At 31.2% G+C, this 13166-nt stretch overlaps 1 protein-coding gene and 1 long non-coding RNA gene across 4 annotated transcripts; one reads left to right on the top strand and one right to left on the bottom strand.

The window, feature by feature from the left end:
- Positions 1–4641: 4641 nt before the first annotated feature.
- On the bottom strand, positions 4642–5876 carry LOC126669413 (uncharacterized). Its single transcript, XR_007638488.2, has 3 exons — positions 5780–5876; positions 5247–5328; positions 4642–5177 (listed from the first exon to the last, which is right to left on the bottom strand). It is a non-coding gene; the product is annotated as an uncharacterized LOC126669413 (long non-coding RNA).
- A 1091-nt stretch (positions 5877–6967) lies between these two features.
- Positions 6968–10366, top strand: LOC126669724 (transcription termination factor MTERF9, chloroplastic). Of its 3 annotated transcripts, none has more exons than XM_050363270.2 (6): positions 6968–7363; positions 7918–7996; positions 8077–8216; positions 8295–8987; positions 9301–9827; positions 10088–10366. In XM_050363270.2, exons 1-5 carry the CDS (start codon positions 7070–7072, stop codon positions 9610–9612), a joined length of 1518 nt encoding a protein of 505 aa, XP_050219227.1. In that variant the 5' UTR covers positions 6968–7069; the 3' UTR covers positions 9613–9827; positions 10088–10366. The 3 variants fall into 3 exon arrangements, with proteins under 3 accessions (XP_050219227.1, XP_050219226.1, XP_050219228.1); XM_050363269.2 differs by having other exon boundaries at positions 9301–9886; XM_050363271.2 differs by having other exon boundaries at positions 6970–7363; positions 8089–8216; positions 9301–9886.
- Positions 10367–13166: the final 2800 nt, after the last annotated feature.

Raw genomic sequence — 13166 nt, 5'->3', positions numbered from 1 at the left:
TTACTCAGCATATCTTTGGTCCAGAATTCCCATGGGAGGCCTGGTAAATGCACCCAAATGGGAATGGAAGTTAGTTCAGAAGGATCCATCATCATTCTAGGTTTCCATTTTTTCAACAATAAGGGCCTATGATCAAAAGTGTATGGGCCATCTCCCATTACTTTGTTGCACTGTTCTTCATCATCAAATTCAAATAGGAACATTGATGCATTGATCCTTTTTACTATCTTAAGCCCATCTTTATCCCATCTGTTCTTCACATAAGCAGTTAATCTCTCAGTTTTAGGGTATAACCCATAAACACAACCAATTACTGCATTCTTCCATCGAGTTTCTTCCTGTCCTACTTCTTTTGTACTGAAATTCACAATTTTATCACCATTCTTAACAGCAGGAGGAATGAATTTGAGTTCAGTCTCTCTACTTTTTGTTCGATTATCCCCAAATAATGACCTCCAATTTTTAGGGTTTCCCCCAAAATCTTTCAGATTTTCAGTAGAGACTACTTGATCAATATCCCTATTCACAACTGCAACAATCACATTATCTATTATTTCATCATCTAACCTCAATTCTTCAGTAACAGGAGCCTTGACAGCAGGCGATTTTGATTCAATCACGAGCTTCTTGGCTCCAGTTTTCAAGATTGGATCTCCCACACATGAATCATGAGATTGCGACGACTCCGGCAAGACCACCGTCTTCTTCTGAGCTTTCTTCTTCGCCATTAGCACCGGCGTTTGTTAGAGAAAACGGTTATTTTCCTAACTTTGCGCACAGAGGAAAGAGAGGAGAGAGAAAACAAGGGTATTCAATTTATTTCAATTCAGCTTTTTTTACTCATATTGTATATTTAATTGAAAAAATATTTATGTTAAAAATGACTTGATAGAAAATAAATATTAGAGATGCTTGGTCTTCTCTTAAATTTAAATACAGCCAAAATATAAAAATGATGAGCTAAATCAGTACAATAATAAATCAACTAGAAGCAATTGCTTATCAATTGACGAATTGGCTTATTACATAAGCATTAGAAAAATTAACTTATGTGTTTGTCTTTTACTATAACAGCAAATAAATAACAACAAATTTTTAAATAGATTTATAGAATGTGAAAATATTTAGACTTTTGTCACCATTAAATTAAAATTATATGAGTCATTGGATTATCCATCATCTCGTTCGATTTCTAATTGCATCCAAAAGTTTCAGATTATTCGAGTTGGACATTTTTCGGGTTAATATAGTTTATAGACAAATTTGGATGAATAATTTTCTGGTTTAATCAAGACGATGGGTCTGCCAAATTTTCCAAATGTAGGTATAATATATTATTAATTTAAAATTAAATCCAAAAGATACTATGTAGGTATACTGGCTCTTGAATTAAAAATTTGGATGTGCCTAATGATTTTCTGATTACAGGAAATCATGCAAAATTTCCATGGTAAGTGCTGCATAGAAGTTACACTTGAAGAATTTCAATGATAAGAATCAAATAATTAATTAGAAAGAGAAGAAAATCAGCGTTTACTAATAAAGTTTGTCTGCTAAACAAGTTGTGGCAATTGTATTTGAAAATTTCCCAAGAATTGTTCAATATTATGTAGTGCAATGTGGGCCTAATCAAGAGATTGTATTTGAAATATAGAGCTACATATAAAATGAATAAAAACTTCATTTTGGAGAACCAATCTTTTGAACAATTGCAAATAAATTTTACAATAGTATGTCTTCTTACTTGTTCTTGTTAATATTTTTTTAGGGTTAATCACCAAAAAAATGTCAAACTTATATGTCTTGTGTCAATTATAGCCAAACCTTTAAAAATCACCAGATTTAGCCAAATCTTATATGTTATGTTTCTTTTTAGCCATTTTTGAATTGAACCGGTTTTTTTGACACCGTGTCATCCACGTCACAGCCAACTAAGCAATTGGCTGACATGGCAGCTGAAATATTTAAATAAGGTTTGACTATAACTGACACAAAAGAAATAGGTTTGCTATTTTTCGGTGAATAAACCTAATTTTAAATTCAAACCAATTTTTAAATTTTATAATTAGTAAATTAATTATAAAATTTATATATATTTTAAAATAATTAATATTTCCTATTTAACACTAATTAAAATTAATTTTAATTTTTTATTAAACCTAATTAAATTTAATAAATTTATATTATAATATATTTTAACGAATATGTAATTAAAAATGAATTAATGTATTACTTAGGAATTAATGTTGAATTAAATTTGGTGAAAGTGTTTATTGTTCATGATGATTTTGAACTTGATATATTATTTTTAATATTGTTGAGATCTTGTTATGACTGGATTTAGATAATAAATAAAATAGTTATGTGTAAATTAAGGTAAATTTTTGGCTATACCGAGTAAAATGACATATGCGTTTATGCTTATAAACATCATGATATATATTGATTACACCACAATGAGCTTCACTTTTAAAAAAAAAATGAGAAAAAAATTACACTCGTCCTTTAAATAAGCAGTATATTCAGTGATTATTTATATGTTTATGTGTGTATAGTTGAATAATGAACATTGTCGTATGTTTGTTGTGTATATTACTCTCAGATTGTTCGCTGGAAGACGAACAATTGGGTCTCAAACGGCCGCGGTGTCAACGAACCAACGACTGAATTTAAAAAAAAATTAAGATGAATATGACATTTTTTGTTTTTAATAAAATTTAAATTAATTATATATCATCAAATATGTAAAAATATTATTAGAATTAATTAATTTTAGTAAAAAAAATAGATTAATTTTAATTAGCGTTAAATAAAAATATTATTTTTTAAATATATATGAATTTTATTATAATATATTTAATTATTTAATTATTTAATTTTAAAATTAGGTTTATTCACCGAAAAATACCAAACCTGTGTATTTTGTGTCAGTTATAGCCAAACCTTATTTAAATATTTAAGCTGCCATGTCAGCCAATTGCTTAGTTGGCGATGACGTGGATGACACAGTGTCAAAAAAACCGGTTCGATTCAAAAATGGCTAAAAAAGAAACATAACATATAAGGTTTGGCTAAATCTGGTGATTTTTAAAGGTTTGGCTATAATTGACACAAGACGTATAGGTTTGGCATTTTTTGGTGATTAAGCCTATTTTTAAAATAAATTACTCTTTTACCGATATTTATATATTTTTTATATGTTTGATATGGTAACATTGAGTTTGTGGTGTATTATTGGTTGTGATGTGTTTACTTCAGTTTGTGTTGATATGTTGCAAATTCCATCGAAATTTTATTATTTTATGCGATCACATGTTTTGATTCTGGATGAATCATGTTTGTTATTATGGCCTCACTTGGTTAAAAAATATACAATTTTCGGGAAGTATACTTTCCGGAAAGTTAATTACTGAGGAAGTTAATATGGAGGAAATTAATATTTACATTACTTGGTTCACTTAATAACTTCCCGGGAAGTTATATTTTACTTTTAATTAATTAAAATTTAAAGACAATATTACTCTCAATAACTAAATTGGCTAATTAAATGTAGTGATATAATAGTATTTTAATTAATTTACCTAGGGAAGATGAACTTACCTAATTTTTGCTAGGAAAGTCATTTTCCTAGTAAAAGGGAAGTCAACCCCTTAACTTCCCGGGAAGTAGATTGACAAAAGTGAACCAAATGAGAAAAAAAAGCTATTTTCCGGAAAGTTAAACTTCTTTAGTGAACTTACCCCCAACCAAGTGAGGCCTATGTTTCTTGGTTCATTCAAGTTTTTCTTTTGTGAATCAAAATATTTTTTATAATTTTTGTATGAATAAGATTTTATAAATTCCAATGCTGTTATGTAATTTAATCTTATAAAAGTTTATACAAGCATCTTTTTTGATAATCAGAATATTTTCAAAATCTTGTTGATTGGAGGTAGGTTGACGAGAGAAGTTTTACTTTCTGAAAGTAGAAGGAATTTTTTTTGGTTCGACTTATGTGTTTTACTTTTCGGAAAGTTAAGAATTTGACTTCCTGTTTAAGGAAGTGACTTCCAGCTAAAGCTATGTAAAGAAAACTTCCCTAATTAACTTAATATAAAATACAATTTTATCCCTACTTTTAATTAGCCTAATTAGTTACTGAGAATAATAGAGACTTTACATTTTAATTAATTAAAACTAATAAATAATTTTTCAGGACGTTAGTAAGTAAACTAAATTAGAAAACTATCTATTTTCTTACACTAACTTCCTCAGCAATTAACTTTCTGTAAAGTATATTTTCCAGTAACTATATATTTATGAATACTTTTTAAAAATTATACATTTATAAATCAAGTGAGATTTGTAAGTGCTATGTTTTTGAACTAATATAATACTTTTGTTTATTTAAAATAAAATAAATAATTATAGATAAACCAAATAATTAACAAATGATTTTATAAAGTAAATCTTTGTGTGAAAATTAATAAATATCAGAAAACTACTTACTAATAGGTAATATGTCTAGAACATCATTCGTAAATAAATTCCATAACATTATTATAACACATCATTGAACGTAAATTTTAGTTAGTCTAATTATATTATTGATATTATTTTAACAAAATATGATAATACTATAATTATTAGTTTATCCACCAATGATGACGCAGCGGACAAAGTTTATATAAATCGTAAATATTATATACAAATACAATTGGTTGACAAGGTAAAAAGAAAAGAGCAAATTATTATGAAACCCCTCACATTTGACATAATTCACACTTTAATCCTTCCTGTTTGAAAACTAAACTATGTGGCCCTTGCTACCGTCAACATTTTAGTCATTCCATCCATTTTTAGTGTTAGTCAACAAAGTTAAAGGACTTATGGGTAAATTAATTATCAAAACTGAGGGACTAAATTGTTGACAAAAACAAAAGTGAGGGGTGAAATCGTTGAGAAAAACAAAAGTGGAGGACCATATAGTTTCGTTGACTTTGTTAACTAACATCCAAAATGGACAGAAAGACTAAATCGTTGACAAAAATAAAAATGAGGGGCTATATAATTCAATCTTCAAACAAGAAGGATTAAACTATAAATTATATTAAATGTGAGGAGTGTTATAGTAATTTGCTCAAAAGAAAATTAACCAGAGAAGAATCTTTTCCAAGACTGCCATGGTAGAAATCCTCCTGCAAAAACAGATAATTATATATAGAATTAAAATGAAAAGTAAAGTTGGATAATTAAATAATAATTACCACAGCCAGGGCAACGAAAATAGTCCTTTTCTCTCACAACAATTCCTGATCCTCCACATTCTTCACATCTTCTTTGTGCTATCTGCCCATTTCATTGCTTTCCAACATTATTAATTTTCATTCGAAAACAAAAATTAAATAGTTAAGCAAATAGAATTAATCATTTCGACAATTATTACCATTATAAACTCTCATGATATATAATATGTAGTCGCTCCGTCCCACTTAAAAAGTTTTATTTGTTGTTACACACAGATTAAGAAAATATTTATTATTTTTGTGATTTTATGTTTTGTCCCTATTAATTATACTAGAATTTCTTAAATTGTTCTTTTACGATGACTAAAAAAAAGGTAAAAGATTAAATAGGGTATACAATGGAAAAACAATTTAAAATAGTAATGAGATTTTTTAAATGGAAGATTCTAAAATAGAATATGATTTTTTTTAAATGGGACGGAGGGAGAATATCCCAAGATGTTAACAATGTGAGAACTGCTAATTTATAAAATGAAAAATGAGGCTCTACTCACAATTCTCTTACTGAACTCAATCCCCGCCACCACAAAAGGTGTTAACTCCAGCTGCAAATAACACCAAAATCAAATTAAAATAAACATTGAACCAAAAGAGAACTGATTAAAATAATTTGTATTAATTTGAAGTTAAAATAAAAACCTATAGCTCCCACAACAATTTGCCAAGTGACCTCCACTTGCCCTAAATCTGTTGCTGAAACTTCAACATCGCCGATGGCTGCAATTCTTCCGGTTCCGGTTGCTCTGCGATTCTTGATCAAGCTAACGCCGGCCGTTGATTTTGAATAATCATGGATGATCACTCTGTTATGATACTGAGACTTAACTCTGTGTAACGGAGATGAGAGTATAAGGGAAGAAGAGAGTGCAGCTTCCATGGCATTGGCAGCCTCTTATTTTGATTTTCCCTCTTTTTTTCTTATTTTAGGCTTCAATTTGTAATTTTATTAGCTTATAATCGGCCACGTCTACCCATTTCGGCCGATCTAGCACAACCACACGCCATAATACTTGTGGATTTGATTAACGTTGCCGTTTAACATAGCATAAGTATCTTTTCAAAAAACATAGCATAACTACTGTTTATTTTTAAATTTTGAAAATAATTCAATTTTTCACAAGTTAATTTTATATTTTTATATCATTTTCTTAAAATTTCTTTAGAATTTTTACTTCAATGGTGAATTGGATTGTACAATGAGACATGCCTTAGTAAAAATTAGAAACTCCTTCACCAAATTGCCAAGGCATGATTCGACTCCAACTTTTTGAGTGCTCGTCGAGAGTCTTTCCGCTAGACTACATTTTAATATGTAATTTGTTTTCTGAATTAGATGTTTTGGTAAAATTTATAAATTTTGATCTATTATATATTTTTAAAGTTGCTAGGAAATATTTAAAATAAATAAAAAAATAGTTTTTACCACAAGAAGACTGAACTTAATTGTCAATTTACCACTTTAATTTGGCAAGTGCCATACATTTTAACTTTATTACCAAACGACACACGATCTTTCAAAATTCACATAAACGACGCTATCTTTCAAAAATTCACATACTGTATACTTCAATATTCGTAGAAACGACACTGTCGTTGTCGCACTTACAAAACGACTTCTTCAGTCGATAATTAACTAACTAATCTAAACTGATTAAAAACAGTATTAGCATAATAATGAGACAAGGAAGATATTTAGATTGATAAACAGAGATGGTAAGGAGGGAGACAAAGATATTCTATTTAGGGTTTTTGGGTATATTCCATTCTATTTTCAGTCTTAAGAAATGGCAGTTTCAATTCTTTATCCATTCATTCATACTCATTCTCCTCTACCACAGCTCAACAACTACTCTAATCTCACCAAATTTGAAGCAATTTTGATCGATAATGTACCCTTAAGAAGGAGGAGGAACTTGGTGGTGTCGTTATCCACTCACTCTAATGCTAAGATTCTCAAGTCCAATAAAAAGTCTCGCTTCGGTCAACCCTTGACTCCCTACGCTGAGGATGATGATGACGAAGACGACGACGAAGACGACGACGAAGATGATGAGGAGGAGGATGATTGGTTCTCGGATGTGAGTTTTTCTTTCTTCATTTTTTCAATTCTTGATTTGTTTTTTAATGATGAAACTGTATAATGCTATAGAAAGAAACGCCTTTTGATTCTCTTCGACAGTAATTATGATTTGTTATATCTATTCTTGTTAACAGTGATGATGGGCAGCTGGCGAAATTGTAAATTAGGCATTCTATTTGTATTTGGTTGGCTTTGAAATTATAGAATAATCTTTTTATATTAGTAGTAGTATTGTGAAGGGGAGCGCTTGTGGGTGGAATTGAACCCATGACCACGACCTTAGCAGAATGCTGCTGAGCGTTTATACCATTTGAGTCATAGCTCACTGATAATTATAGCATAATTTTGATCAAACTTTATCATTTTCACCCACAACTAGGTTACATTTGCATTGGTGAATGAGTTCAAGTAGTCGGAATTTATGAAACCGTGCAGTTTCGGGTGGCAAGCTACTATTGCAGTTTTTTTGGCATTTGTTTATTGCTTCCTGTGTTTCTACTTGCTAGGAATTGGTTTTTCTTTGTTATGATATGTGTGAATTTTGATGTGTAGGATGAGTTTGCAGAACCTGTAGAATTTGAAGTTGATGGAAAAAAACGTAAGCCGCAAAAGAAAATCAATGAAAAACAAGGTATGTTCTTCCAGAGTACCAAAGAAACATTCATGTCCCTTTTGGAATTATTGATCGACATCTGAAGGATAAGGATAAAGTTGTGCTTGCAGGCGGCCAGAGACAGTCGGATGCGAGAATTGGCAGGAATACTCAGGAGAAGATAATTGTCGGAAACTTTTATAGTAATAAAAAGAAAACAAAGGAGGCTGATTCTATTCATATCAATCAGAAAGAGACGGTAATGTTCAGAGATGTGGTTCTTCATGAGCTTTACTGCTATAGCGTAAAAGAGCTTACTTGTTTCATTTGGTTGCAGCTAATCTCCAATGAAGCTACCAAGAACAGATATGAAAAGCTGTCTGAAGAAATAGATTTAGATAAGAAATGGCTCCCACTTCTCGATTATCTATCTACCTTTGGGCTAAAGGAATCGGACTTTATTCAAATGTACGAGAGGCATATGCCATCACTTCAAATAAATGTAATTTCTGCACGAGAGAGGTTGGAGTACCTGCTTAGTGTTGGTGTCAAACACAGAGATGTTAGAAGAATACTTCTGAGGCAGCCACAAATTCTAGAATATACAGTGGAGAAAAATTTGAAGTCTCATGTTGCTTTCTTAAGTGGTTTAGGTATTCCAAATTCCAGAATAGGGCAGATAGTTGCGGGTACCCCTTCGCTGTTTTCTTACAGTGTCGAAAATTCATTGAAACCTACAGTTAGATATTTGGTTGAGGAGGTCGGCATCAATGAAAAAGTTATAGGTAAAGTTGTGCAGCTGAGCCCTCAAATCCTTGTTCAGCGGATCGATATAACATGGAACACTCGCTTTATGTTTCTCTCAAAGGAGTTGGGAGCATCTAAAGATAGTGTTGTAAAGATGGTAACTAAACATCCCCAGCTTCTCCATTATAGCATAGATGATGGATTTTTGCCAAGGATCAATTTTCTGAGGAGTATTGGAATGCGTAATTCTGAGATCTTGAAAGTATTGACAAGTCTTTCACAGGTAACTCATGCTTTGCTTATGTGTATGTTGGAGCATTCTTTTATCTTCATAACATGATTTCTTTTGCTTGAGTATTAGTGGAAGTGGTTCAGGTTCTATAATTTGTTTGTACAGTTCTAATATCCAGTTTTTGTTTAATATGAGAAGGTTTTGTGTAGCGTAAATAGAACATGTAGAAATATCTGAAAAACATGTTATATTATGGCTTTATGAAATTTATGTGGTGCTGGTTTAAGTTATCTGATTATGAATCCTAGATGTATAGTGTCCGTTTGTCCTGAATATAAAAAAGACGATGCTGTCTGTTTTTCAGGTATTATCTCTGTCTGTGGAGGATAATCTGAAGCCAAAGTATATGTATTTGGTTAATGAACTCCGTAATGAGGTTCAGTCCTTGACTAAGTATCCTACATACTTGAGCTTGTCTTTGGACCAGAGAATTCGTCCTCGCCATCGATTCTTGGTTTCCTTGAAGAAAGCTCCAAAGGGACCATTCCCTTTGAGTTCATTTGTCCCAACAGATGAAAGCTTTTGTCAGCAATGGGCTGGAACTAGTGTAGATAAATATTTGGCATTTCGGCAACAATTACTACTGACAAAGTTTGCAAAGAAATATGAAAGATAAGAATATCACGTCGCCATGAAGATTATGTGTTATTTATGCTAACAGCTCACAAAGTTAAGTCCATCGGGCATTCCTATGGTCTATAAGGTCATCCCTCAATGATGAGAGATTCCCCGGTCCAAGCTTGAATGAAATCTTATGTGTACTGGTGGAAGTTCCTCTACTGACTTGGCAATTTATGTCTCATCTGCAAAACCTGACTAGGAGAATTTAAGGTGGAGCTCTAGTAGTTTCTTGGAATTTATGTCTCATTTACCTTATGAACCTCCTCGAGGTAATTTTGTGTTAACTTGTTTCTCATTTTTGTACGCATACACGGTAACATGGCATAACATTATTACTGCAACAACACATCGTTTGATCCATAACATTCTCACAATGAACTTGGCATATGCTTTCTACATTCATTATATGGAACAGTCATATGCTTTTGATTATTATGTCATGTTCTCTAAACATTAGCCGATCATTGCAGGTCTATACTAATTGAAATCCTTCAGAGACAATTTTGAAGCAGCAAGCTGTCACTACCGCAAGTATTTCTGTGTAACAGTTCTTATTTTTTGTTCCTTCCCTTTTTCATAACTTATAGTATACAGCTTTACAAATCACTATAGAGGCTACTGACTTGTAATTAGATCTTTTTTTTTCCCATGATTTGCGCTGGATATCTGTAGCTTCCAACAATTTTGATGTATGAAAATTTTGTAAGTCTTCGCTTTATTTTTCAGCTAGAAATTGAAGTTTCCCTTAATGTGCTCTTGTAAGTGACATTTTTGACTTTTTATTCGGCATTGGAGAGTTTGTGGAAGGAAAAGGCTTCCCTAGATTTGAGAGTTTGTGGAAGGAAAAAGCTTCCCTAGATTTGATCTCCATATTAGTTTCTGCAGTACGAGGCTATCATTTGATCACTGCATGATCAGCACCCTAAGGTCCCCAACTCTTTTTCTGTGACTAATGGAAATGTGCTTCAACATCCTATGATTATGAGTTCTACGACACATATTTAGGCTCTGCTTTGACCGGGAGTGTGATTCGAACCGAACTGATTGAAAACTTGTACTGTTTTCTTGTTCATGTGTTTTATATTTTATTTAAATTTGATTTGGATCAATTTTCAATTTTGAAAAATCAAAAAAACCAAACTATCTATACGTAATCTATTTTTTTTTTTAAATAAGTAGATTTTTAATATTATCCAGTCTAGAGCTAGATTTTTAATTTAAATGTCTCTAAACATTATCCGATCATTGTTTTCTTTTCTGCTGGACCTACCACATATTAGAGTACAGCTTCAGGTGTTTTCTGTATCCCATCATGTTTTTGACTGGTGGGTCACATTAAAGTTGAATAGGGTTCCCATTCCCAACTCATACCCCAAAGCTTGTTCTGTTGGAAATATTTTAGAATTTTATATGGCACAATGATTAGTGTAAGATGCTAGAATGAGTTGTTCCCTTTTGCACTACTGATACTCTGAAAGATTTTATATGATGTTTACCACTTTGTGCTGCTCATATGTTCTCTATACAATCAAGGCAAGATAGGTCATTTTCAAAATGTGTTTTTGGCCTATTCTTGAACTTCTTGTTCTCTAGAGTTGCTTATGCATTATTATTCTTTTAGAATAACTTAAGCTGTTAGAGATAATCATATTATAATCAAAATTTCACCTATAAATTTTGAATTAATTGATTATTAAGATAGGATATCATTAATCAAATAACTTGGGGGTCATGAGATTGGTTTGGAAAGACTAAATCCATTTTCTTTTTGCTCCATCTTCTGACTGTGAGGTTGCAAGTTTCCATGCTCCACCAAGCACCAATTTTTTAAGTTTTAACATCAGGTACTTTATGTATTTATATTTATTTATTTATTTATATTAAGATTGTCAATAATATACTATGTGATTTTTTTATATCTTTTATTTCCTGATGGAGGCTATGCAATTGGTTGGCAGGTTTTTTTTTTTCAACAACACGATTGTAGGACAGTAGCTGGCGAAATTTGCGGGAATAAGTGGTGCTTACAGCAATCCAATCCAAAGTATGGCCTAGCTAAGGTAATGTCAATTTTGAGATTATATACAGTTCACTAAATACTGTGACAAGCTTGAAACAATGCAACTAGTTTCAACATTTGCTTGCTAGCTTGTCTCTTGTTCAGTTTGTTTTTATTCTAGTCTTCCACATATTATATTGCAAAAACCTGATCTTATCTGGATGTCACTTAATGAAAGAATCAGCATATAGCCTAACTTGCTTTTCTCAATGGGGTCCCCTATAGATTGTGTTGTTCATTCTGTATAAAATATTTTATATATAGGTTTTACTTATGTCTTGACATTTATATCCTCATAGTAATTTGTAAGACTTAAGAGCTATTTTGAGTTTTGTTTTAAAATCAAGACTGTATCTCAGCTGGTCAGACCGGTTTGATTAAAATGATGCACTCCTAAAGGAGTTAAAGAATAAAAAATATAAGTTAGATTAGTGTTTAGACTGGTCTAAACAAAGTTTCGACATGTCAAACCAATGAAAACCAGTTTGTTAATAGAAGACTATAAAATTTGTAAATGTCTACTATACAAATCCATCTGACCAATTGGTTGAACTGATCCGATTGATTTAACCGTGAATCAGTTACCAATTTGGTTCCGTCATCAATTCTATAAAATAATGATTTTTTTTAGAAGATAGATAATGATTTTAAGGATTCACCAAAATTATAGATTATATATGCATTTTCTTGATGATTTTTAAAGAGTATAATAAACAAAGATCCACTTTTAAAGAGCATAATAAACAAAGATCCACGCTTATAAAAAAATCTATACATAGAAAAAACAGCAGAATCAGAATGGGTTAAGGTGGGGCGGTAATCCCACCCCTGTTACACGATATCTTATACTGATGAGCACCTAATAATTATTTTAATGAAGGTTGAGAAATTTAAAAAAAACAGTTAAACGAAAAACCTAAAAAAATTAAAAAAAAAGTTCAATAACATATCGTTTGGTCTAAAAAAAAGTCAAAGGACGTATTATTTGGCCAAAGAAAAATTATCCTTCCACCGTGCCCATAAGTGATAAACTTTCACCCACATTGATATATATACACACACACATATATATATATATATATATATATATATTCAAAGTTAGAGAACCTTTGCATAAAACTATATCTTATTTGCATGATCTTGGATTAACAATTGCATATTTTCTTGTGTTTTACTGCCTCGTCTAGGTTGAATTGTGAGTAAAACGAGGTTAAAATGCATAGAATATATATTATAGTACCTTGTTTCCTGAACAATTTGTGGAGAAATTTTTAGGTAGACTCGGTCTACCACGTCATTTATAGACTAAGCCTATCATATTATAACACGTCACTAAAATAATAACATCATCATATTTTTGGTTGTTACTTATTTAAACTTTTTAATGGTGATATTACGATAATACTACTATTTTAATGACGTGTTATAATATGATAGACTTAGTCTATGAATGACGTGATAGACCGAGTCTATCTAAAAAATTCTCCAAT

The sequence above is a fragment of the Mercurialis annua genome, linkage group LG2, assembly GCF_937616625.2.
Source record: "Mercurialis annua linkage group LG2, ddMerAnnu1.2, whole genome shotgun sequence".
Classification (NCBI taxonomy): domain Eukaryota; kingdom Viridiplantae; phylum Streptophyta; class Magnoliopsida; order Malpighiales; family Euphorbiaceae; genus Mercurialis; species Mercurialis annua.
The sequence above is the reverse complement of the archived record's forward strand: the minus strand, read 5'-3'. Positions and strand labels throughout refer to the sequence as shown.

What these genes read in the sequence shown, in the direction of transcription:
- LOC126669724 (XM_050363270.2), top strand. Translation starts at nt 7,070, where the DNA reads ATGGCAGTTTCAATTCTTTATCCATTCATTCATACTCATTCTCCTCTA. An exon ending in AGGATGATTGGTTCTCGGAT is followed by an intron (nt 7,364 to 7,917) that starts GTGAGTTTTTCT and finishes TTTGATGTGTAG; the next exon opens with GATGAGTTTGCAGAACCTGT. An exon ending in TATTGACAAGTCTTTCACAG is followed by an intron (nt 8,988 to 9,300) that starts GTAACTCATGCT and finishes TCTGTTTTTCAG; the next exon opens with GTATTATCTCTGTCTGTGGA.